At 36.5% G+C, this 27959-nt stretch overlaps 1 protein-coding gene and 1 long non-coding RNA gene across 2 annotated transcripts; one reads left to right on the top strand and one right to left on the bottom strand.

The window, feature by feature from the left end:
- Window positions 1-6695: 6695 nt before the first annotated feature.
- LOC142223260 (uncharacterized) lies at window positions 6696-7177 on the bottom strand. The gene is made up of 2 exons (XR_012718646.1): window positions 6973-7177; window positions 6696-6910 (listed from the first exon to the last, which is right to left on the bottom strand). It is a non-coding gene; the product is annotated as an uncharacterized LOC142223260 (long non-coding RNA).
- A 1322-nt stretch (window positions 7178-8499) lies between these two features.
- Window positions 8500-27926, top strand: emb (exportin-1 emb). Its single transcript, XM_075295571.1, has 2 exons — window positions 8500-8891; window positions 27159-27926. Exons 1-2 carry the CDS (start codon window positions 8526-8528, stop codon window positions 27306-27308), a joined length of 516 nt encoding a protein of 171 aa, XP_075151686.1. The 5' UTR covers window positions 8500-8525; the 3' UTR covers window positions 27309-27926.
- The last annotated feature ends 33 nt before the right edge of the window (window positions 27927-27959 follow it).

Raw genomic sequence — 27959 nt, forward strand, 5'->3', positions numbered from 1 at the left:
TTGAGAGCCATGCATTTTTGGGAAGGCTCCTAGGAAACCTTTTGAAAGACGTGATGCTGTGAGTAAACCTGGAGAAGTATTATCAACAGACCTATGCGGTCTTTTCCCCCCTTCTTTAAGGGATACATTTAGTATTTAAAATCTGAAGCCAAAGATTCAATAAAAGAAATGCTGACGCATACCAAATGTCAAGTACACCAAGTCAAAACTCTAATTAGTGACAACGGTGGTGAATTTAAAAATGAGGAAGTAAGAAAAATTCTTGCTCAGCACGGAGTCGATCATAAGTTGACTGCTCCATATACTCCACAACAAAATGGGTGTGCTGAAAGAGAGAATAGAACAATCGTAGAAATGGCAAGAACCTTTAAGTACGCAAATAAAGAAATTCAATTTCCGGAATCTTTAAGGTGCGAATTTGTAAAGTCAGCAATTTATATACTAAATAGAACAAGAAAGTCTTCAGAAGCTCACTTAAGCCCATTTGAAAAATGGTACGGCAAGAAACCATGAATTCAACACTTGCGAATCATTTCGTCAGTTTGTTATATGCACATTCCAAGTCATAAAATGAAGAAAATGGACAAAAAAGCTGGAAAGGGATACTTGGTACGATATAATGGAGACAAACGGTATCGTATTTATATTCCAGATAAAAGAGCCGTTCGTGTTTCGAGAGATATGAAATTTGTGGAGAAAGCAAATAACAATCATATCGTTGAAAAATCACCAATTAAATTAAGTTAAAATGCTAACCGTAGTATATTTTAGAAACAAATGCAAATTCTGACAGTGATTTTGAAGGATTCGAAGATGCTTTATCAGAAGAAAACAACATACAATAATCTGACGGAGAAATTTGCAATTTCAGGCAATTAAGAAATAGAAGAGTACTAATTTAAATTTTTTTTCATGATGAATCAGCTATGATATCTGTTGGACCTTTATGCTAAATAAACGACACACGTTATTTACAGTAGAAGGTTTATTAAAGACTAAAAGCAAAATATATACGTTACTTCAAAAACGGGATGAGGATCAAAAAGCAAAAATGAAAAATACAGTGTTGCAATACCTGAATAGTCACATTGCCATATTTTACAAAAACTAAACTATCTTATTTCAACACTCCTCCACAATGTGATTAGTCATTACATTTAATTTTATATTGTTTAAATCCAAGATCATTAATAAAATTCTGATGCTTCAATTTAGGTAGGTTCTTTGTTAGAACATCAGCTATCATCACATCTGTTGGCTTGTACATCAGTCGAATCTCGTTATCCTCCAGTCGCTCTATGATGAAATGGTATCTGATGTCTATATGTTTAGACCTGGCATGGTACACAGGGTTTTTGACCAATTGGTGTGAACTCAAGTTGTCGCCATAAATTGTAACAGGCGTATCTTTCTCGTGTACCCCAAGCTCCTCAAGTAAAGCTTTCAGATAAACTGCCTCTTTGGTTGCCACTGTCAAAGCAATGTACTCGGCCTCAGTACTACTTAAGGCCACACATCTCTGCCTCTGAGAACCCCATGAAAAAACTGCACCACCAAGAAAAAAGGCATATCCGGAGTAAGATCTCCGGTTGGTAGCATCACTACCCCAGTCTGCGTCCGCATACCCTTCGATTGGTCTTCCGGTATGTCGATATAATAGTCGCAAATCTGCCGTCTTGTTCAGATATCTAAGTATGTGTTTAACCGCTGCTTCGTGCTCCTTGTGGGGATTCTGATTACGCTGAGCAAGTTTTACTACTGAATGCATGATGTCAAGCCTGGTGCAAATCGCCAAATGCATAAGGCTACCGATGAGTGACTGGTATTTCGTTGGATCAATCTTCTCACATTCATCGCTATGGCATGCTACAGAAAAACTCACTTCTAACGGTGTGGATGCTGGACGACACTCCTCCATTCTATAATGTTTTAAAAAATCTCTTATATACTGTCACTGATCAACTGATATCTCACCGACATCGCCATTTCTTTCAATGCGCATGCCTAGGAAAAAATTCAAAGGCCCCTTGTCGACACACTCAAAATTGTCGCAAATATATTTCATTATACGCCTCATAGTTGACATATCGTGACAGCCAACTATTATGTCGTCAACATAAACGGCAACTATACAAAGCCTTCCATCTATCTGCATCCTGTATAAGCATCTGTCATTGATGCATGGTGTCAAACCAAATTTACGAAGAACCTGGGCAAGCTTACTGTTCCATACATGGCCCGCCTGCTTAAGGCCATATATCGCTTTATGCAACTTTACAACAAATTCGGGATGTTCTTTGCTGACAAACATTTCCGGTTGCACCATATAAACTTCGTCGGACAGCTCACTATTCAAGTATGCACTGCATACGTCCATTTGATGCAACAACATTTCCTTTTCCGCAGCCAGTTCTATGACCATACGTATCGTTTCATAGCGTATAACTGGTTGAAAAGTGTCTGTATAGTTTACGCCAAACTGCTGGCTGCAGCCCTTTGCAACTAAACGAGACTTAAATTTTTCGATGCCACCATCCTTGTTGCGCTTAACAGTAAACACCCATTTGCACCCTATGGGTTGTACATTATGTGGCTTTTCAACGAGTGACCAAGTCTTGTTTTTCAAAAGTGCCTTGTATTCTTCTGTCATTGACTGCCGCCACTCTTTTTGCATAAACACCACTCACAGATTCTTTTGCATTTTCGGGTAAGGCTATATCAAGCGGGTTGCATATTGTGTCAAATTTTACTTCATCATCATTTCCATATTCTTCTTTGGACTTCCAAGTTTCCTTCTCCACAATGGTAACTGCTCCAAGCAACTCCTCCATGCTATTATTTTCTTCTCTATCTTCAAACCCAATGAAATTATCTTCATCCGAGCCGCTTTCATGTGCATCTTCATATTCCTCTTCATGCTTGTCTTCATTTAGGTTTTCAGATAAGGGCTCTGACATACTTAGTAGTCCATCATACTCACAGTTGGCAATATTGTTGTTGTCCATCTCCTTTTCTGCAAAAAGTACGTCCCTTTCTTCCACCACTATTCGTTTCTCTGGGTCATACAACCGGTACGCTTTTGAAGTAAGAGAATAACCGACCATCTTGTATTCTCTTCCTTTGGGCTTGAACTTTTTGTGACTTGTTTTTACCAATCCAACTGCATCAGAACCAAAAATACGCAGATGACAGACATTGCACGTGCCATCTCGACAATCGACCGATTCGCCCGTTCGGCCACGCCGTTCTGCTGTGGCGTATACGGCACTGCTAACTCCCGCACTACACCACTCTTTCTTAAATATTCGTCAAAGTCTTTATTAACAAATTCACGACCATTGTCGCTTCTTAAAATGTTTACCCTTTCGCCCGTTTGACACTCGACCATTTCTTTAAATTGTACGAATTTCGACAATACCTCGTCCTTTTGTTTAATAAAATACACAAACATCCGCCGCGAATGGTCATCGATAAAAGTTAAAAAGTACTTTGCTCCACCGAGCGATTTTTTTCTCAAATGGTCCACATACATCTGTATGGATTCTTTCTATAACTTTTTCCGACCTCGTTTCACTTGCAGCAAAAGGCTTTACGTGTATTTTTGCTTTCATACAAACTTTACAGTCGATATCCCGCACATCATTAATTTTGTCCATTCCGATTACCATTTCGTTTTTAGAAAGCTCGTGTAAACTTCGAAAATTCAAATGTCCATATCGTTCTTGCCACTTCTTGACATCTTCATTATTCCTGGCCGAAAAACACTGTTGAATTTCATTGATGAAATTTCTGTTCTTTTCTTATCCCAAACATTTCATTACCGCCTTTGTCAAATATTTTCGCACAGGAATTATAAAAAATCGCGTATATCCATTTTCGCAAAGTTTGTTTACAGAAGTTAGCATTCATTACCAGCACATACAACACGTCACGCAAATAACCACACATTTGTCTATTTGCAATTTCACTTTGCCCTTTCTTTCTGCTGTTGTAACGTTCTCTCCAGCCAAATGAATGTTCTCTCTATGGTCTTCTAATTCGCAAAACAATTTCTTATTGCTACACATATGCGCAGTAGCACCGCTATCCAAACACCACATTGTTTTGTTGAGAACGTCGGCGTCAGCCGCTGCGAGTACTGTGTATTGCCTCTCTGCTTTATTCTGCTCTCTATTATTTCCTTTGTTTCTACAATCAGCAGCAAAATGACCACGCTGTCCACAGCTGAAACATTTAAAATTCTGTTTGCCTTTCTTGCTAATTCTTGCTCCATTATATTCTGGCTTATTTTTTGTTTTTGCTATGTATGCGTGTGATTCACTATTAACGTTGCACGAACTAATTTGACTCTTCCTATCTCCTTCTTCCAGGAGTTTAACTTTCAAAATTTGGAGCGTTGGTAATGAATCACGCGTCCATAGCCACCACAAATTGTTCGTATGACTTAGACAAGCTGGACAATAAAATGATAACCACCAATTCGTCCTGCAATTCAATTCCAACCTCAGCATGTTTATCCACACAATTTGTAAGCTCATTCAAAAACACGGACATTTCCTCATCATCACCCATACGCATGTTCAACAGCCTTTTGTAAAGGGATACTTTTCTAACAGGACCGCTTGGTCGATAAATGTCACTCAATTTTCTCCATGCTTCCGCAGATGTCTTACAAGACTTTACGTGGTTTAACTGGGAGGCCTTCACACAGAGAATTAGTGTCGCCAACGCTTTTTCATCTTGTGAATCCCATTCCTCTGAAGTCTTAGCCGCAGTTCTCGAACTTTTTCCACTAACCAAATTCCACAAACCCGAGTGGACCAATACACTACGCATCTGGACACTCCAGGCATCATAATTTGTCTCATCTAGTTTATCAATGGAGTATAACGAATTCATCTTTAAAACCGCTCTGGGCCCATAACCTGTTGGACCTTTATGCTAAATAAACGACACACGTTATTTACAGTAGAAGGTTTATTAAAGACTAAAAGCAAAATATATACGTTACTTCAAAAACGGGATGGGGATCAAAAAGCAAAAATGAAAAATACAGTGTTGCAATCCTTGAATACTCACATTGCCATATTTTACAAAAACTAAACTATCTTATTTCAACAATATCCCATGAGTTTGTCAATAACATAGAAACGCCAAATTAGTATTCTGAAGCTACAAGATGTGAGCAAAGATCAGAGTGGTTAGCTGTCATGGAAAAGGAAATAAATGAATACAAAACGTGGATGCTTACCGAACTTCCGAGGGGTGCAAAAGTACTTCCATCAGAATGGGTCTACAAAGTAAAAGCAACTGCGGATGGCAGTGTGGATAAGTACAAGGCAAGGCTTGTTATCAAGGGATATAATCAGACAAAAGTGTTGCTGCAACAGAAAGGATGCATTTGGCACAGTTTGATGTTTCAACTGCTTTCCTTTATGGGGAGCTGAATGGAACTATTTTCATGAAACAGCCTAATGGATTTGATGATGGGACAAAAAGAGTGTGTTCTCTAAAAAGGAGTTTTTATTGACTTAAGCAAGCACCAAGGTGTTGGAATACCAGAATTCGAAATTTTTAACAAAATTGCAATTTAAGATAAGTTCTGCTGATAACTGTTTATACATTAGAGAGAAATAAAGAAAGAAATAATTCTAGCTCTTTATGTAGATGACGGTTTAGTTGCTGCATCTGAGATGAACGATTTGAAAATCTTTCTAGATGAACTCAAAACCGAATTCAAAATTACGCACAAAGACGCCAATTATTTTCTTGGTTTAGAAATTGAAAAGTCGAATGAATATGTAAAAATAAGTCAAAAATCATATGCCAAGAAAATTTAGAGAAATTTAATTTCTCAGAGTGTAGAGAAGTATCAACACCAATGAAAAATGCAATATCCAGTGCAGAAAGTAGAAAATCTGAAAATAATTTTCCATATCGACAAGCTATTGGTGCTATAATGTATTTAATGTTGGGAACTAGGCCGGATCTGGCTTTTTGCGTAGGTTTCCTCTCAAGGTATAGAATCCCATACAATTGAAGACATTCAAAGAATTAAACTAGTTTTTCGTTATATTGCTGGTACACTCGATTATGGAATAACTTACAAAAATAATGGAATATAGAAACTTGAATGCTATAGCGATGCAGATTATGGAGGATGTATGAGTACAGGACGATCTACAACTGGAGTAGTAGCATGTTATGCCGACGGTCCAATATTATGGATTAGTCAGAGACAAGCAATTGTATCTACCTCAACAACCGAATCCGAAATCATAGCTGCAAGTGAGGCCGCTAAAGAATTGATATGGTTGAAAACACTCTACAGGGATTTAAATAATTACAACACCCAGAAAAAAGTGGCCCCTTCTTTAAGTTAAAATGAACTCATTGTGAAGAAAGTTGAACTTCGTATAGCGCCAAAGACATTTTTATTTGTTTGAACGATGTGATTTTCGTAGAAATTAGGTATAATGCATTCCATATATTAGTTAACGTTTTCCTATATTTATGTACCACTATACTACAGAATGAAAAAATTTAACTGATTTGAATTCATATATGGAATAATTTTATTGAAAATTTTTCATTCATTTGGACAAATCTTACACATTTGTGGTAAAACGTTTACTTCATAATTAGAACTGCTTACCTTCGTTTTTAAATACAATTTTATTTATTTATATAGGCAATTTTTTCTTCAATAAAATACACGTTTTATTAAGATATTAAATATATTTATTAAGAATCAACAGCATCGACTGGCCTTGAAATACTAGTTTATTATTCCACTATTTCCAATTTCCATGTAATGTCATCAACTGTAAAACGCATTTTTCTTCTTGTACCTTTCACTTTTAATAAGTTGCTGCATAACGATTTTGTCCTCCTTTTATAATTTCAATACCTACAAATATAAAAAATCATAAACCATTTTTGTTACAAAAGGTTAGCGTCACTGAATATTACCTGTTAATTGAAGATTCCAAAATGAAGACAAATGAAAGGGTTGTTATTCTGCTGGTGTTTTCTTTCTTTATACGCCATCACGAACATTGATAGATTTATTTTCAAAAAACGAAAATTGTTCTCACTAATTTAAAATAATAAATATTTTATATATGTTATTTATTATATTATTTTACCATATTATTTTTTTCACAATCTCTCCGTATACCACAACAACGCGATTCCAACTAAAAAAACAACCCACGCGCAAACATATCGATTACACCCACGCGCAAACACATCGATTACGATGACAGGTATCGATTACAGGTAGACAATAGAAATATAGGAAAATTCTAACAAGTGTGTTTCCTTAAGTTTTGAAAGGATTGCATACTTCTTAGTACGAATGAACTAAAATATTTTTTTATGTCAAGTGTTGTTCGTATGTATGAAAAACTTTCTATTATAAAGGAAGTCGCAATTATCATTTTATAAGAAATTTTACTAATTTTGAGGAAACTTGGTTTTAGTTCGGTTTTTGTTTATTTTTACGAATGCTTTGTTATCGGTGAATAAAATTTTCTTGTTCAGTAGTAAAATAGTATGAGTAAAATTCCATGCCTTATTCTAGTTAATGAACTATTCCTAACTGCTTACAGTTTAGGTTTTTTTTACAGAAACGAGTAAATTTTATTATTTCTCACAAAAATTTACCTTAATGGAAATAAAATGGATAAACTATATTGATGAAAATTTTTTTCCTTTAGTTTCGAAGGCACTTTTTTCTGAGTGAACAGTGTCCCAGTTTTACACAGCTCTGCTAGTCTAACCATAGACCAAGGAAGGTATACTCGTAGACAACGAAAGTGAATTCACAGCGCTGTAGTTTGCCTGCACACCGTAGATGGCTCTTTTTCGTCTGCAATTGAGTGATTTTTATTTACTTTAATTTGTTTTCTTTCCTTTGCTCTCATGTTGAAGCACCAAATATAGTAAAAGCTTATAAAATTCTATCCATCCACACATTTTTTGTAATGCAAATTTACTGATTTGTACGGTAATTCTCGTTTTCAAAAAAAAAAATTGAATCACTTGAGTGCGCAATTGAGTGGAATGACTGCGCACTGCAAATAAACAAAACCATGGTGAATTGTCAAACGATGTCTTTATATTTTCTTGGTCTATGGTCTAACATTCTAGGAAACATAAAATGATCTCCGTAATTGGAAGTTGCTTTTAATTTACAGTCATACCATACGAAGAGAAGTTCACCAATGTGGTATCACAATGGACTGAATAGTCTAAGTGAGCCTGAAATATCGGGCTGCCACCTAACCTAACCAGATTGATCGAATGAATAACGCAATGGAAACTAATTTCCGTAAAAACTTGTTTAGTTACAAAAATGTGAACTGTTATAACAAATTTAGTTTAGCCGGAATCGGAGTCGAGCAACATTTTCCGACTCCAGCAAAATCTTCAAAACCTAAACACAACCAAAATAATTTAAGTACAATTTGAAGAAATAAAAATTAATTTAAAAATATTTTTTTTTTTCATTTATCTTTCAGATGTTGCAAAATTTAGAACAACACCCGACTGCGGCACAAAGCTTTTATCAAACGTATTTTACAGATATTTTAATGCAAATTTTTTCTGTCGTAACTGATACTTCGCATACAGCTGGACTTGGGAACCATGCCATAATTTTAGCGTACATGTTCTCGTTAGTTGAAAACAACAAGATCACGGTAAACCTTGGTCCCATACCCGATAACACGATATTCATACAAGAGTATGTAGCGTCACTGCTTAAATCAGCGTTCAGTCATTTGACAGATAACCAAATTAAGGTATTTGTTACTGGCCTTTTCAATTTAGACGAAAATGTTCAAGCATTTAAGGAGCACTTACGAGATTTTTTGATTCAAATCAGGGTAAGTCTTACTTCATGATAATATTTAATAATTCTAAAATATAAAAAATTAACAAACAGTCTGTGAAAATCAAAATCGGCATGAAACGAAGGTTTGTTTAGAGTTAAACTAAAGGGTGGTTAAAATTTCAAGGGCCGATGATGATTTTGAATAAAACACAAACTATTTAGGAAATTATTGTAATTTTATTTTATTATGATATATTGGTATTACTCAATTACGTATGGAACAAAATATCGGCCAAATGGGCGCCGCGACCTCGGTGGCACACCTTCATCCGATGGTCCAAATTTTCGATGACGCTGAGGCATAATGGAGGTTCTATGCCGTTAATGTGCCGAATTATCTCATCCTTTAGCTGTTGAATTGTTGCTGGCTTATCGACGTACAACTTTTCTTTCAAATAACCCCAAAGAAAAAAGTCCAACGGTGTCAAATCACGTGATCTTGGCGGCCAATTGACATCACCATTACGTGAGATAACGCGGCCATTGAATTTGTTGCGCAAAAGAGCCATTGTTTCGTTAGCTGTGTGGCAAGTGGCACCGTCCTGCTGAAACCACATATCGTCCACATCCATATCTTTCAATTCGGGCCATAAAAAGATCGTTATGATCTCACGATAGCGAGCACATTCACAGTAACTGCCTGACCGGCCTCATTTTGGAAAAAATACGGCCCGATGATGCCGCCACCCCATAAACCGCACCAAACAGTCACTCTTTGTGGGTGCATTGGTTTTTCGACAATCACTCTTGGATTCTCATTCGCCCAAATGCGGCAATTCTGTTTATTGACGAATCCACTGAGGTGAAAATGTGCCTCATCACTGAAGATGATTTTCTTCGAAAATTGATCATCCACTGTTGCCATTTCTTGGAACCATTCTGCCCATTCACGATGTCCATGGTTCAAATTGAGTAAGTCTGAAATAGAGAAATGTCAAATAAAATTCGGAAAAAACTTGGCGTTTAGGTGTGGTTCGCATTCAACATCGGCCCTTACAATTTAACCACCCTTTAAATTAACTTTTGATCAAAAAAACCTTGATCTTTGCCATAAACCCCTCCTTTTTGATTTTCTGTCCGACAACGAAACAATAGTGATTTGAGAGACTTGTAGATAAAACAATGAGTGATATTTAACGATTGTTCGTCTCGCGGCGAACGAAATTGGTTTTTGTATGAATTAAATAAAACTAATTTATTTCACATTTTACTCAACGTTTCGTTGGTTCTTTCCAACTTCATCTGATTTTTTTTTTGAAAATCCTAAAGACAAAATTTCACATTTTTACTTTTACATTTCTACTTGCAATTTGTTTTACACATTCTTATTAATTAAAATAAAACTGGACATCACGACATATATTTTAATAAGAAGTAATAATAATAAGTAAAAGTATTGCAACGAAACCCCTTATACTACTATCACAGAACTGAACACTTTAAAATATTGCAACTGAATAATGTAGCTTTGTGTTTATAGATGTTTTTATTCTCTCTTGTATCTGTCATTTGAGGTATGTGTCGTACACTGTAAAAAGTTTTATCTCGTTCTTGAGGAGATTGTGGTTTTTCTTTTTCCAATACAGTTTCCATTAACGATTTTATTATTCTTCGACAAAATATCTGTAACTTTTTGTATATTAGAGCTCGACCGAATCATCGGCTTCGGCCAAATATCGATAACATTAGAAAATGTACATTTGATGAGAGGTGACTTTTCTTATGTATTTTGATCTGCTGAATTCGAAAAAAAGTTTCCGGTGGACATTATCAAAAGGAACTTAATCGCTAGCGGTCATTTTTAAATTTCCATTTTTTAGTCGGTTATAGTCCAATGGTACAGAATTGTTTCCAATATCAATATCCCTAAACTGAAATAAGGATTTCCTGTTATTAATACAATCTAATGTTAGGACTTCGTCTTTCATTAAAGCCGAGAGAAGGTTCGAAATGTCGTAAAAGCAGATACCTTTGAATATATCATACATGATGTCAAAATAGAAGTTTTGTGTAACATGAAAGTTTAGGGCAGAATCGAATGCAGACATCGTTTTAATTCCAGTCTCACTAGAATTATTTTTAATTGCATATCTCGTGTATAGTTTTGTGGATTCCTTAACCCTTTGACGACGAATGGGACATACACCCAGAGAAATTTGTTAGTAGGGACAGCAGAAAAGTCTGCTAAAACAGCAGAAAGTCTGTTTGCTGAAATTTTAAGCTCGTCTACACTAAAACAACTAAAAAATGTTAACTATCTCAACATAATAAAAACAATATTTTATGAATATCTATAGTATTTGAAAAAAAAACTGAATATTTATCGAATCGAGATATAACAGCAAACAAAATGTTTGATGATCGTATTCAGGAGCTTGTAAGTATATTACAGTGCAAAAATATACCAAAAAATACTTTTGGTTCTTTGGGAAAAATTTCATTATTTTTTGTTTTCATTAATTTTTTTCATTAAATAAATTTCAAGTATTGCCTGACTATAACCGTTTAAATTAATTAATACTGTTACATACTTTTTCCAATATAGGAGCGACACTTATGGGACATATGTGCCCCATTCGTCCTCGAGGATAAAAAAGGGTGGAAATTACATTTTGTTTATTTTTTAATTAATTTATTTTTACTAACAAAAATCGTTACGAATTCATAGAAATACATCAATTCATTCAGCAATATTAAAATTAATCAAAACAAATTATGAATGGTAAATTTTCAAAACACTCCTTTGGGAAGTGGAACAAATTGGTTCCGGTAGCCACTAGAAATTGTATTTTTTGTATTTTCCTACTTATTTTTGGTGCAAACTACAAATCGTTTTTTAATCTTCCTTCAATTCTCATTAAGTAATATCCAGCTTTATCTTTAGAATTTGTAAGCTTTGAACATTACGCTGTTTCACGTGGTGCAGAACAGCGGGCAACTGAAAACGGAGCTTTAAAAGCGTAATCGAAGATATTTTTTCACAATTCAGTTTGCCATATAATAATATATGAAACAACTGAAAAAAGACGAAAATAAAATTTTATTTTGGATTTCCGATCAAGTTCGTCGTGGGTTATCTGATATAGGATGTACCTTTTTTGTCCATTATGTTAACATCTTACATTCCTTTGTTATACTGCGATACTATTTGTGGACAGTTTTCCGTAAGCTTATTGGCACAACCAGCAACACCTCGTTTAACCACAACGTTTTCAAGTCAATCTATAAAATTGGACCAAACATAAGTGATATCCATTTCACAATACACTCTATTGATTGCTTTACCTTTGAGGACGAATGCGACATAACAGGTTGTCTGATAAGTCCCCGGTCTGACACATAGATGGCGTCGCTAGTATTAAATGCATATTATGTTTATATAGTACCAACCTTCAAATGATTCGTGTCAAAATTTGACGTCTGTAAGTCAATTAGTTTGTGAAATAGAGCGTCTTTTGTGAAGCAACTTTTGTTATTGTGAAAAAATGGAAAAAAAGGAATTTCGTGTTTTGATAAAATACTGTTTTCTGAAGGGAATAAATACGGTGGAAGCAAAAACTTTGCTTGATAATGAGTTTCCGGAATCTGCCCCAGGGAAATCAACAATAATTGATTGGTATGCAAAATTCAAGCGTGGTGAAATGAGCACCGAGGACGGTGGACGCCCGAAAGAGGTGGTTACCGACGAAAACATCAAAAATATCCACAAAATGATTTTGAATGACCGTAAAATGAAGTTGATCGAGGCTTCTGCTATGCCTTAAAGATATCAAAGGAACGTGTTGGTCATATCATTCATCAATATTTGGATATGCGGAAGCTCTGTGCAAAATGGGTGCCGCGCGAGCTCACATTTGACCAAAAACAACAACGTGTTGATGATTCTGAGCGGTGTTTGCAGCTGTTAACTCGTAATACACCCGAGTTTTTCGGTCGATATGTGACAATGGATGAAACATGGCTCCATCACTACACTCCTGAGTCCAATCGACTGTCGGCTGAGTGGACAGCGACCGGTGAACCGTCTCCGAAGCGTGGAAAGACTCGAAAGTCCGCTGGCAAAGCAATGACCTCTGTTTCTTGGGATGCGCATGGAATATTTTTTATCGATTATCTTGAGAAGGGAAAAACCATCAACAGTGACTATTATATGGCGTTATTGGAGCGTTTGAAGGTCGAAATCGCGACAAAACGGTCCCATATGAAGAAGAAAAAAGTGTTGTTCCACCAAGACAACGCACCGTACCACAAGTCATTGAGAACGATGGCAAAAATTCATTCGAATTGCTTCCGTATTCTCCAGATCTGGTTCCCAGCCACTTTTTCTTGTTCTCAGAACTCAAAAGGATGCTCGCAGGGACAAAATTTGGCTGCAATGAAGAGGTAATCGCCGAAAATGAGGCCTATTTTGAGGAAAAACAGAAGGAGTACTACCAAAATGATATCAAAAAATTGGAAGGTCGTTATAATCGTTGTATCGCTCTTGAAGGGAACTATGTTGAATAATAAAAACGAATTTTGACAAAAAAAATGTGTTTTTCTTCGTTAGACCGGGGACTTATCAGCCAACCTGTTATATGTCCCATGAAATTTCTCATAGAATGAAATATTGTTTTTTTACATTTTGGCGATACTTTACTTAGTAAATAGGTATATTTTGAATATGAATCCACAAGGAAAACTTACTTTTATCGAGCGGTTAATTCTTCGTCGTCAAAGGGTTAAAGAATCTAAATATTCAGTTGAATCATATTGCATTTAATTTTTTGTTCTTGTACAAACTCTACAAAATCCTTTCGCATTAAAGGATTGCGCAAATCCCATGACCATTTAAGGCGAGATAATCTCCGACAAAATGCCTAATATGAACCGAATATTTTTAACTTAGGTTAGGTTGTAGAGGATGACATCAATTTTGTGTTGAATTGGTGTCCTTTTAGATCAATATGGGTTCATTGTGATTCCTCGATGTGATCTTTCCATCTTCTTCCTTCCTATGCGGTCCCCTTTGGAATATCCCAGCACTTTCACCTGTCCGTTTTCTTTTAAAGAAATCTTAGAACCAACCAGAGGCCTGATGAATGTAAGTATGTTCCTTAAGTTGCACTCCCGCAGATCAGTGAGAGCCTGAAAGAAAACGGAGCCCACTGTTTCTTCTAAAGGATAATGCTGGACACTGACACAGGAAGTGGTACGAGCCTTCCCTTCCGGGTTCAGGCACCATCTACAGATATTATCATCTTTAAGGCCTATTCTTACCATGTGTTTCCCAAGCGTGTTATGTTCTGTTATGATGCCAATCAATGGCCGCAATTCCTCTCTGTTCATCGACATTAAAATTTCGCAGTTCCTACGGTTCTTTTCGTCCTATATCACTTGGTTTGCTCGCAACCATCCGAAGAGACCCAGCGTCTTCGCCATAATTCATCATATTTGACCTCTATCCCGTAATGATAAGAAGATAGTAGAGGGAAAACGTCGCTCCACAAGCACCCTTCTTAGCCAGCACATCCGCTTCCTCATTTCCTTTTATCCCACAGTGCCCAGGTACCCAGCATAGAGTTATATTATGCTGTTCAATGAGAACCTTGAGTTCTCTACGACAGCGGCTGACTACTTTAGACCTTATGCCAGCACTGCACAATGCTGCTTGAGTGTCGATGTAGAAGCTGATATCAATTCTGAACAACGGCCTTATCAACAGCAACTCAGCAGCCTTTGTGATCGCAGAAATCTCATCCTGAAACACGCAGAGAAGGAATATGATCTCCTCAAACATGTTTTAAGAGCGTTCCTCCAAAGCGGCAGCGGCTGTGGTCCTCACAGCCCCTGTCATATAAATAAGTGCAGTCCTATTTATTCTCGAGATATGATTTTGGTGTTTCACGATTGCCCACCAAACATGACAACCATATGTCAATCCTACGGCGGCGGATTCTTTGTACCGGATTTACCCGATGGATCCCACCCATTGGCCAGCGGCTGCCACATCAGTGTACGTGTTGTTTCGTCCGTATTTTTGTGTTGGAGAAGGTGCATCCCGGGGAGCCTTCTCCGTTTGCTGTTGGTCCGAGCCGGGATAAAGGAAAACCCCGGGCCATGGTACTGTTCAGTCTGCCGAAACCTGATCCACCACCGTTCGGTTTCGGTGAGGTGTAACCGGTGCTTGGAGTGGGTGCACTTCCGGAACTGCTCCGGCCTAACATCGCTGCGGGAGTATAGTCGTACTGACTACGTGGCTGGATGCTGTGCCAACGACAGCAGCAGTGGGTCGTCAGACTATCCGACCCCCCCGACATCTCCCGTACAACAATATTCTCCGCCGCAGCATCTTACACCCAATATTGTTCCAGTTCCAGACAGTGCGTCGTTTTTACAATTTAATTGCAACGGGCACCGAGGTAGGATTAGTGAAATCGTGGACTTTATGAATCGGAAAAAGATAAGGGTCGCGGCGATCCAGGAAACTAAGTCGAATTCCACCTGCAGCCTACGCCATTGTGATGGATACATTGTGCTACGAAAGGACCGCACAAGAAGTGGAGTTGGTGGCCTGGCTTTCATATTACACCGTTCCGTGCAGTATAGACTTATCCCGCTTGTGCCAGACACTAGTGACCCGTATATGGAATGTGGGGGTAGCGTCAAGTCTGGGGCTGCCGAGATAGAACTGTACAATGTGTATATACCGCCTCTTGGTAGCTGTGCTCCAGATTATAGCCCGAACATTGAGTAGCTGTTGTGCGGGCATAACCGATTGGTTCTAGGAGACTTTAATGCCCACCACGAACTTTGGCTTTCTCTCCTAGGTAATGACCAGAGGGGCATAGCTTTGGCAGAGCAGATAGACGACTACACATTTTGCACGGTGAACGAAGAGGCCTCACGAGAATTATGGGTGATTGCAGCAGTTCGCCAGATTTATCTTTAGCGTCACCCGGTCTGCTAAATGACGTATCCTGGCAACCCGTCATTTCACTGGCATCAGATCACCTCCCCATAATTTTCACCATTAACCGACCCTTCGATTTCATAACCTCTGAACGCCAGACGTTTATTAACTAAAAGAAAGCCAACTGGGAAGGTTTCAAAGAATACACAGATCGCCTCTTCAGTGAGCTCCCGTCCCCCTCCCATGTTCATGTTGCCCAGAGGGCGTTCCGGGACATCATCAACGCAGCAGCCGCTCGCTTCATTCCAGCTGGTCGAATTGCCCAAGTGAGGCCTAACTTCCCAGCCGAAGCGGCGGGACTCGCAGACGAGCGTGATGAACGCCGTCATGCTAACCCTGCTGATTCTAGAATCAGGGAACTGAATCTAGAGATTAGCAAGATAATCGACGAGCACAAGCGGAACACTTGGTTAGAGCACCTGAAGCAATGTAACTTAGCACAGGGACAGGTAAATTGTGGTCAACAGCGAGAGCCCTCTCGAACCCCACCACAAGGGATGATGGGATCGCTGATCTGAAGAGATGCACCAGATTTTTCAACCGACAGTTTGTCGAGCATCCCGAGAGTGATAGAGCGAAAAGGAGAGCCACTCGTCGTAAACGAGGTCTCCCAGCCGATTACTAATGTCATCAACATCGCGAAACCATCCAAGGCGCGGGGGCCCCGACGGAATTTCAATGCTAATGCTGAAGCATCTGGGAATACTCATTATACCCGATGTCTGGAAGATGGGTAGGGTGATTCCACTACTGAAGCCAAGCAAAGACTCGAGTAAAGGTGAATCGTACAGACCGATATCCCTTCTCTCGCCCGTAGCCAAGACACTTGAGGCACTACTCCTCCCCAGCCTTGTGGAGAATTTTCCAGCTGCCCACCATCAACATGGATTCCGTAAGGTACACAGTACGACGACAGCCTTACATGCCATTTCGACACATATCAATAGGGGAATTAATCAGCCCAAACCGTGTCATAGGACGGTCCTCGTGGCGCTTGACCTAGGTTAGGTTAGGTTAGGTTATGTGGCAGCCCGATGTATCAGGCTCACTTAGACTATTCAGTCCATTGTGATACCACAGTGGTGAACTTCTCTCTTATCACTGAGTGCTGCCCGATTCCATGTTAAGCTCAATGACAAGGGACCTCCTTTTTATAGCCGAGTCCGAACGGCGTTCCACATTGCAGTGAAACCACTTAGAGAAGCTTTGAAACCCTCAGAAATGTCACCAGCATTACTGAGGTGGGATAATCCACCGCTGAAATACTTTTTGGTGTTTGGTCGTAGCAGGAATCGAACCCACGACATTGTGTATGCAAGGCGGGCATGCTAACCATTACACCACGGTGGCGCTTGACCTATCGAAAGCGTTCGATACGGTCAACCATGCTACATTATTCGAGGACATCGAGAACACGTCCCTACCGACAGGAACGAAACGTTGGTTTCTGAATTATATGTGTGGACGCCAGTCGTACGTGGAATTCAGGGACAAGAAGTCAAAACCCCGTAGAGTTAAACAGGGAGTTCCCCAGGGCGGGGTGATATCTCCGGCACTGTTTAACCTCTACCTATCCTCGATTCCACCCCCTCCTGACGGCGTCGAGATTGTGTCTTATGTGGACGATTGCACAATCATGGCATCCGGGCCCATTGTAGATGACATTTGCGATCGATTAAATGTCTACCTCGCTGATCTTACCAGTTATTTCACTGCAAGAAATTTGAGGATATCTCCCACCAAATCCTCAGCCACACTATTCACTACATAGACGGCGGAAGTACGCAGGCAGTTGAATGTCAGAGTCGATGGCGAAACAATTCCGACAACAAATTACCCCAAGATTCTCGGGGTCACATTCGACAGCCTTTATAAGTCGTCCGCCCATGCAAGTGCAATTTGTGATAAGCTCCGCGGTAGAAACAAGGTCCTCAAGTCGCTTGCCGGCAGCACTTGGGGTGCGGACAAAGAAACCTTGTTAACTACATATAAGGCAATTGGCCGGTCAGTGGTAAACTATGCAGCGCCAGTGTGGACACCTCAAACGAGTGATACGCAGTGGAATAACATACAGACCTATCAGAACGCTGCCCTTACAACCGCAACAGGATGTCTCCGCAGTACACCCCTGGATCGCCTTTATGCGGAGACCAAGATCATCCCAGTGCGTCGACACAACTACATGTTGTCAAAGCAGTACCTCTTGGGTTGCCATCGAAGTTGTCATCTGAATCACCATCTTGTGGATAGACAACCTCCACCCAGGAATGTAAGGGTTGATCTTCACCTTCTAGAGCCCGAGATCCAGCGTTACAAAAAGAGAGCCTCTAGATCAGGTAGCATACCAGACCAATTTCTGGCAAGAGTATAATGCGGCATAAGCCCTCTTTATGCGATCCGCAGTATTCTCTATCCAGTTCAGTTTGCAATCCAAAAGAACTCCCAAATACCTTTCTAATTTCGAGAGGCTCAACTTCGTGCCCTGGAATTCAGGAGACTTGCAACCGATAACCTTTCTCCTCCTGGTGAAAAGTACTAGCTCTGTCTTTCCAGGGTTCACCCCTAATCCATATCCTCGAGTCCACTCGAAAGATACTACAAAGACTCGCTCAGCACATCCGAAATAGAATCCAAGAATTTTCCCGATACTAGTCATCCACGTACGCCACCAAATTGATGCCCTTACTGGTCAGCCCAATTAAAACCTCGTTCACCACCAATAGCCACAGCAAAGGTTATATTAACCCTCCCTGTGGCAATTCCCTAGTGGTCTAGCCCTCCTTGTGGAGTTCGCCAGCTCTACCATCATGTCCCTACTTAGCAACATCAAATCTATCCACTTTATAACGAATTCCTCGACACTATTCTTCTCTAATGCCAGTACTACTCTATCAATTCTGGTATAATTAAAAGCACCTTCAATGTCCAGAAACGCCGCCAATGTCATAGATCTTTCTATGTGATGCATCACTGTCTGCAAGGCAGATTCTACAGATCTCCCCTTGAGGTAGACATGCTGAAAGATTGATAGTTTCATGCCTAGCTGATTCCTTATATGATCGTCCAGTATCCTCTCCATCTCTTTAGCAAGAAGGATGATAAGCTTATTGGTCTAAAATCCTTCGCCGATCCATGTGATATCTTCCCCGCTTTCGGAATGAAGATTACCTTGACCTTCCGCCGGGCCTTTGAGGCCCTCATCAACTCCACAAAGGATTCACCCAAGAGATCGAAAGGCTCCTGAAGCATACATGGCTATACCGTCCAAGCCTGGAGATTTATATTAACTATCAATCGCCCATTTAACGCTCTCCATGGTCACAGTTTAGTGGGGGAATAAATTCCCACTAAATTTATATGGGGTTTTGATGGGGGTGAATTCTTAGGTCGGTATAGACCTTCTAATTTTTCACTATAAATTTGAGGTCGACTTTGACCTTTAGAAATGTCATTTATGTCCGTACGATTTTTACCACGCTTTGCATTTCAAGATTTATATGGGCCGAAACTGTCAAGCGCCCATTTAACGCTCTCCATGGTCATAGTTTAGTGGGGGAATAAATTCCCACTAAATTTATATGGGGTTTTGATGGGGGTGAATTCTTAGGTCGGTATAGACCTTCTAATTTTTCACTGTAAATTTGAGGTCGACTTTGACCTTTAGAAATGTCATTTATGTCCGTCCGATTTTTACCACACTTTGCCTTTCAAATATATAAATCCTTTTATGTTTTGTTGGTTTTGCATTTAATAAGTTTTATTTCTTAATTCACTATATATGTACACTTTAATTTGTTGGATTTTGTATGTTTTATTTCAGTTTAATGCACTTTAATATATTTAGTTCACAATAGAAATATGTTGTTGTAAATTGATGTCTATTTATTTCATTTCTTTTGTTTGATCGTTATGTTTGTTTAATGTTGGATTACAATGACGCGACCGGTATAAGGTGTTGACGACTACTGACTTCTTGCTTCCCTTTATGTTGATCAAGGGCAAAGCAAAGAAGAAATGATATTTTGCAACAACAACAATTGCAACATTCACTGTCTACACTGTAGATGACGTTGAGTGTTGTTATTGTTGTTGTTGTTTATAACAGTTAATCTAATAAGGAATGAAAATAAAAACAAATATCAAACATTAAATGAAAACGAATCAAGGGATAATTTAGGCGAATAATGAAAAATGATCGTGTATGAAAAAAAATCAAATTACACTAGGCAACAAAATTAAAGAAATTGATGAAATGAAAAAATCAATATTAAATAAAAATTGAACGATAATAAAATGAATAATAAAAGTATTTATTTTTGGTTTAATGTTGTTCGACATTAAACATGCCGGCCTCTCGGTGGTGAACTCCAGGTGACGTCAGGTTCATGTGCCGTAGTGTAAAACATGTTGATGTTGGATTTCGATGAATTGAAAGTCGATTTTCCTCCAAGTAATTTATCGTTGAAATTGCAAATAGAGAGGTCTGATGGTAATGATACGAAAAGTCGAAACTGATTGACAAGAATCAAAAAATGACTGAGCTGTGTATTTCTTTGTTGCAAAGGTCGTGCGATTCATTTGTACTTGAAGTTTTTGAAAATTGAGATCTTGATGAAAAGGAGAATGTTTTTTGCCATGGATCATGCCACCTCACATATAGAAGGACCTTAAGATTTGTATGCAGGTGAGGCAGATTTTTTGTAGATCATAACAATTCTGGTGCACATAAATTTTTTAATTGAAGTCGATGGCTGACTTGAAATGCATCTTCTGAAGCTGATGAGAGGTAAGTAATTTTTTGAAAGGTCGTTTGTATCCGCTTGGGGGATTGTATTGGCTTGTTGGAGATCCAGGTTTGAATTATGTAGGTCGATGTCAATATAAATGTTGTCTATCTTTCTCAATTTGGTGAATGGCAATAAGTTCGAAGAAGAAAGTTTACTCAAAATTCGATGCGATGGTGTAATTAATTTAATAATAATTAATTCGCCCAAAAAATGGGCGAAGTTGATGTCTAACTGATACGCATTAGATATCGCTTTAGCTGGACGTGATGTCAGTCCCCCCACAATCAAGGTCATGGCTGTATTTTGTGTCAAAAGAGACGCTGGCGACGTGCTAAATACCAAAAAGTTAGATCGCTCCATCGCTTCTCCCACAATCAAGTCTTGAACTGTTTTTTGTGGCGAAGGAAGTGCAAATGGACGCATCGGGACTTTAAGGTCTGGAAGTTGTTCTGCAAAGTCAAGTCCAATGAATAGGTCGATTGGCTGACTGGAACCACAAGGTAAGTTTTCGATTCTGGTATAAAGGTCAAAGTACTCGTTTAAAGATGAAAATGTGTATGATGAAGAAAGAAAGGTCGATGATGCAATTGGAGCTTGCATTAGGCTCAATGGTGATGAGTGAACTTCTGCTCGACTGGATGGAGGTCTAAGTTCATAGTTGACAGAAATAAAACTACAAGACGGGTTTGTAATTTTATATTGTAATAGGTAGTAGGTTGAGAAATGAACTTCTGCTCGGCTCTGTGGAGGACTGAGTTCATTGCTTAAATGAATAAAATTACAAGTAGGATTTGAAATGCCTTGAATGAGATTTGCTGTAAAATGAACTTCTGCTCGGCTTGGAGGGATGAGTTCATGTTTTGAATGAATAAAATTACAAGTCGGTGTTGCAATTTTATCTGGAACTAGGTTTATGATAGAGGAATGAACTTCTGCTCGGCTTGATGGAGGTCTGAGCTCATGTCCTAGATAATCTGTGATGAAGATTTGAGTAGATCGTCGTTCGGTCGGTTTTGATTCTAGTTTTTGGTGAATAGAATCCATAACAAGGCTAATTTGCGGATAATGTATGGTTGACGATGTGATGTCTTCGTGATCACGATGTCGATTGGATTTAACTTTATTGACAGTTGAAGTCGTGAGTTTCTGCTGTGAGAAGTTTCGTATAGGCAAAGTCTTAGGTCGTGGTAGGACGGTTTTATTTGTGGACTGTATTTTTTGTTGTGGTTGTAGTGCGGACTGTATTTTATTGCTGTCGATTTTCAGTGCTTGGAAGGTTGTTTGGACGTGTTTTTGATAAATAAAATTTGTTTTGAGGTACACAGGAAATTCTTGAGTTGAAATTGTAGGATGTCTGTGAAGTTTTTGATTGTATTGTTGATTCTATATTTTTCAAAAATATTTTGTATTTGTCGAAAGTCTTCCAATATGTTACCCTGAGATGTTTTGGGTTTACTGGATTTTTATTCTGGTGAATTAGGTCTTGACATTTGTCGTGCACATCTTGTATTTGCAACTATAAGACTTCCGAATGATTTTGAAGAAATTCTAAGGTCGCGATGTGATAATTGACTTTACTGCTGTCGTCGGTTTCTACAAGATCAATTAAATCATCACATAAATTATAAAATTTTTGTAAGACGTCCATTTTTATTTGCATTGTTCAAAATAATTCGAAATTGGAATTTTATGAGGTCGAAAATATGTCCACGCAAGCAGTCAAAAAATTTCAAATCTGGCAACTCTCATTGAAGATACACCAGAAATAAGGAGAGCCAAGTTTGATGTAGCAGGGAGAGAATGACACTTGTATTCACATCACATAAATTACTCATGATGTTTTGTGTACTATTGTTTGTGTACTTACTGCTTGCTTTGTTTTTTCTACTTGCGTTGTAAAGATTTTGTATGGACTGCTACTGCTTTTATGTTGCTGATGACGTCGCTGATCGTTGTTGCACGATGACTTGATGTCCCAGTATTTTTACACAAATGTTGTTGTGCAATTGTTTTTGTAAAAATGTCCACAATTTTGCATTGATATTTTTTTTATGTTGGCCTTGAAAAGGTTTTACCGTTATGAAATACCGTTTCGTTTGGAAAAATGTTCACTTTTTGAAAACCAAAATTCGTTTTGTGAAATGTCATGTCATACATTAATATGATTTTAAATAATTTTTATTAAATCGATTTTCTCCAAAAATCTTGTTTTTAATAATGTTTTTAAAAATTTCCAAATGTTATTACATGTCACGATCACACAAGCTGGTTTTTGATATTGTTTTCTTTTTTTTTTTTTTTTGAAATTTTGTAATACGTATTTTTTTCCTTTCACAATGTGAGCTAAGTCATTTTTCGCTTTAGCGAAACGAAAAATGTCCAAAAATTTGCACAAATTAATTGATAATTAATATTAGTTTTTAAAAAGTTTTAGTTTTGAAAGTTTTAAAATTATGAAATTTTAAATAGTATTGAAGTATTTTATTTTTCACAAATGTCACTTAGATAGTTTTGCATTTTGACACGGATAAAAATGAATACGATTTCAAAATGTCCACTTCTCCACAAAAGTCGCTTAATTTTTTGGGTTAAAATAAATATACTTTTCGATTAGGATTCGAAAATAATTTTTGTTTTGATCTAATCACTTTTTTATTCGTAGGCCACTGTTCACTTTTGATTTTTTGGTTTGTTTTTGATGTCAAAAAGATTATTGAACGTTTTTAATAAAATTTATTTTCCATTAAAAACACACTTATTCGGTTTGAAGCTGACCAAATGTTTAGTGGGGGAATAAATTCCCACTAAATTTATATGGGGTTTTGATGGGGGTGAATTCTTAGGTCGGTATAGACCTAATTTTCACTATAAATTTGAGGTAGACTTTGACCTTTAGAAATGTCATTTATGTCCGTCCGATTTTTACCTTTTATGTTTTGTTGGTTTTGCATTTAATAAGTTTTATTTCTTAATTCACTATATATGTACACTTTAATTTGTTGGATTTTGTATGCTTTATTTCAGTTCAATGCACTTTAATATATTTAGTTCACAATAGAAATATGTTGTTGTAAATTGATGTCTATTTATTTCTTTTCTTTTGTTTGATCGTTATGTTTGTTTAATGTTGGATTACAATGACGCGACCGGTATAAAGTGTTGACGACTACTGACTTCTTGCTTCCCTTTATGTTGATCAAGGGTAAAGCGAAGAAGAAATTATATTTTGCAACAACAACAACAATTGCAACCCTCACTGTCTACACTGGCTGTAGATGACGTTGAGTGTTGTTATTGTTGTTGTTTATAACAGTTAATCTAATAAGGAATGAAAATAAAAACAAATATCAAACATTAAATGAAAACGAATCAAGGGATAATTTAGGCGAATAATAAAAAATGATCGTGTATGAAAAAAATGAAATTACACTAGGCAACAAAATTAAAGAAATTGATGAAATGAAAAAATCGATATTAAATGAAAATTGAACGATAATAAAATGAATAATAAAATGATTTATTTTTGGTTTAATGTCGTTCGACATTTAAAAGTCACCATATTTTTAACTTTGTTTCTATTAAGTGATCAAAAGTAGTTCCATTCCCATGAACTTTTAAGTTTGTACATGAAATAAAAGCCGCGGTAAATACATACTCTAGCGTTGATAGTAAATATTATGATGTTGATGGAAAGAATCATCGTTGATACTTATGTTATTTATTAAAAAAAAAATCGACGACGTAATTAGAAGTTTGCTGGAACAAAAAATTTGACGACGTAAATCGAAACAACGTAAACCGCGGCGACGTAAATCGAGAGATTGCTGTATAACAAATAAAAGTGCAGGTTGCTCAGTAAACGTTCATACACAAAAAATTTTTTTTTTTCAATCACGAAATTCAATGATAGTATCAATCACCCATTTTGATTGAAAACCAAAACGATTTTCAATTAAAAATTTCAATTAATTGTGTTATTGAATAAATTAAAACAGTGATTGGTTTTTGACATAAAATTCAATCAATGTTTTCATCAATTAAAATTTTATTTAATTTCGCGACAAAAGTTAATCAACTATTTAATTGATTCAATTAAATAATTAATTGAAATTGGCAATAAATTTCAATCAAAAAATTATATATTGCGCCCCCAAAATCTTATTTCGTTTTATTTGAAATAAAAGAAAATAAGCGTCTCTTATAAAACATATTCAATAGTTTATTTTTGTGAATTATGAAATAGACAAAAGAATTTGGTTCTTGCCATTTGTGGGTTTTTTTCTAACATAACTTACTATCAATAACAACTAAAGGTGAAAAAATAAACTGTATAAATCATTATCTTCCTTATCATAATAACCATGTCAGCATACTTCTTCTAATATGTAGATGCGCCTAGATTTCCAATAAGTCTGCAACCTGTAAGCTAAATTAGTTTTTCTGAAAAAATAATTATAACTTATTTTTGTTTAATTAAAAATTAATTGCATTTGCCTTAATAGTCTTTTGGCATAAAAGGGGATCGGTTTAATTTAATTTTAGTAACAATTCCTTTCCAACATTTCCACACATTCAAATCGTCTATTAACATCTGAACTAATCGGAGACAAAAATAATAGTAAAGCAATGTAATATTTGGCTTTATTCCATTTTAATGATAGTTTGTAAATTCTGAAAAAAATATGTATGGAAAATGCATATTTTTAAATAAAAAAAAAGAAGTGTTTTACCACTACATAGAGATTTATTGGTGTTCATTATGTTATATATATCAGATATGCTTCTCTCTACTTGGGTTCAACTGAAAAAGACAGGTAAAACAAAAAATAAAATAAATAAATAAATACGACAACCCACCTTTTGATTGCAAAAATATTCTTATACTAGATGGCTTTTTATTAAAATGATGGATTGTCCATTTTGACGAAATAAAATTGATCACTAAAGGAAATGAGCAAAAAAATATATTACTTTAGTCCGTTTAATATAAACAGGCTTCAATGGAAAACTGTGTTCACATTTCACAATTGCTTACCTTCAATAAATGTAGATTGTGTTCCACAATACCACAAAACACAAACGCAGCTAATTCCAAATGCATTCCTTTACCCAGCAAAAAAAGCGTCGCCAAAAAAGTAATGAAAATGTTCTTTTTGGATCCGGAAGTGGTGCAAAATTGACGCAGAAGCGATGAATTTAAGATGGGCTTGTCATAGGACGGAAGTTCTCCATTTCAACAGCCGTTGCACTGAATTTGCATCACTTCTTTAGGTGTGATCCGAATTCAATGTTTTGGATGTAAATTAAAAAATTCTGTGATATTTTGTCAAATAAATAATTTTTATATTTTTTTATAATTTTTAATGGATTCTAACGCTTGTCGGAAACGTTTGACCTCAAATATTTTCAAAAATGCACAATTTTTTCAGATTGGATTTTGCATTTTTTTAGACAAAATTTAAGTGATTTGTACCATTTTATGAATGCTTACTCCGTTTTTAACGTTTTTGAAAAAAAAAATAAAATTACCCATTAAAAGTATGAAAAAACCTAGTTATCCAAATTTGAATTAAAAGAACTTACTGGGTAGTTAAAATAAAGAACATCATTGGGAGTGCATCTTAAGGAAGTGCTTTTAAAGTTGTGCCTTTTGAAGAACTTCCATGGGTACCGCATGACCATTGTTGTTGTACACTTTATTTTTTTCGACCCTTGTTTGACTTGTTATTTTATTCAAAATATTTATGCACTTATTTCCAACGCAGCAGATAATGTTTTTCATTTTACGTGAAAAACAAAAACCCAACCGTTCGTTACGAATTACTTCCTCAGACTGATCCCTCCATCACAGGTTGTTGAAAAATACACATTCTCTTTTTGCTCCATCGCTCAAAACTATTAAATTTCAATCACAAAGTTGATTGAATCAATCACATGTTTAATTGGGAACGGAAAAATTTCCAATCACGTTTGTAATTGAAAATTATTTCCGAATTGATAAACAAATTGATTGAATCAGTTAATATTTTAATTGGAAACGTAATAAATATCAATCATTTTTTAATTGGATTTTATTCGGATTTGATTAAATAATTAATTGAATCAATTAGCATATTAATTTATTCCGTTTCCAATTTCAATTAAGTGTTTAATTGAAAAAATTTCGTTGATAATTTTTTGTGTGTAGTTGCATATCGACTTACATATTTTGTATATAAATAAATATATGGGGTACAATATTAAAATAAATTACAAACATGTGTTTTTATTTGTATTCCAACATATTTAAGACAAATTATCGAAGGACAAAGATATGTTTAGGGTGAAACATAACATGTTTCCACAGTACAAACTATTTCTTGTTTAAACAAATTCTGAAAATATATATGCTTGAAGCGGAATATTGTTGGGAGTATATGTTACAATGGCGATTTTTTGAGGATGTAGTCAACACCAAAAATATAAATATACAAACAACTAACTAACAATAACATTTGATTTCCTTTTTTACAATTAACAGGAAGTTACTGGAGAGGACGATTCTGACTTATATCTGGAAGAGCGAGAGGCTGCACTCAGAGAAGCGCAAGAAAATAAAATGTTAATGCAACGTAACATACCAGGAATGTTAAACCCACACGAATTGCCGGAAGATATGCAGGACGAATAAATTTCTGCCCGTTAAATAAAAAAAAGATAAAGAAAAATGTTTGCACCAACTAAACAAGGTTTATTTAAAAAATGTATTTGGGACGGTACAAACGAGGGAGAAATAATATAATTAACTTATGTATAACACTATTTAGCAGCAAGCATCGTATACAACTTACATACACATATTAATTAGAACATCGGATTGCGAATATAATTGAAATAAGTATAAATTGTTTCTGTTTCTTGAAGAACATAATTATAACATGTACATTAAAACAAATTCAAAGAATTGCATTGAAAATATTCATTTGAAATTAAAAGAAAAACAATAAAGAGCTAAAAACGGCAACCCAAAATCGATTCCCAAGATAATGTATGTAGTAGTGTACATTGTTAATAGTTTACAACGCAGTTTACCACTTTCATAAAGTAATTGTTTGTATGTGACCCAATGATTTTTTTTTATTATTTTAACAGTTTGAATGCGTTTTGTAATTGATTTTAAAATACGTATGAATGTATATGCTTTGGTAATCAACTGTATCATTGGAGGAAAACACTAATCAAAGAATGAATGGAGTTTCTCAACAAGAGCAAAAAATTAGACACATAATAAAAGTTGGTTATACCATCAGGACTGCATTTTTATTTTTGTATATAGTAGGGA

Source organism: Haematobia irritans, chromosome 2, assembly GCF_050003625.1.
Source record: "Haematobia irritans isolate KBUSLIRL chromosome 2, ASM5000362v1, whole genome shotgun sequence".
Classification (NCBI taxonomy): domain Eukaryota; kingdom Metazoa; phylum Arthropoda; class Insecta; order Diptera; family Muscidae; genus Haematobia; species Haematobia irritans.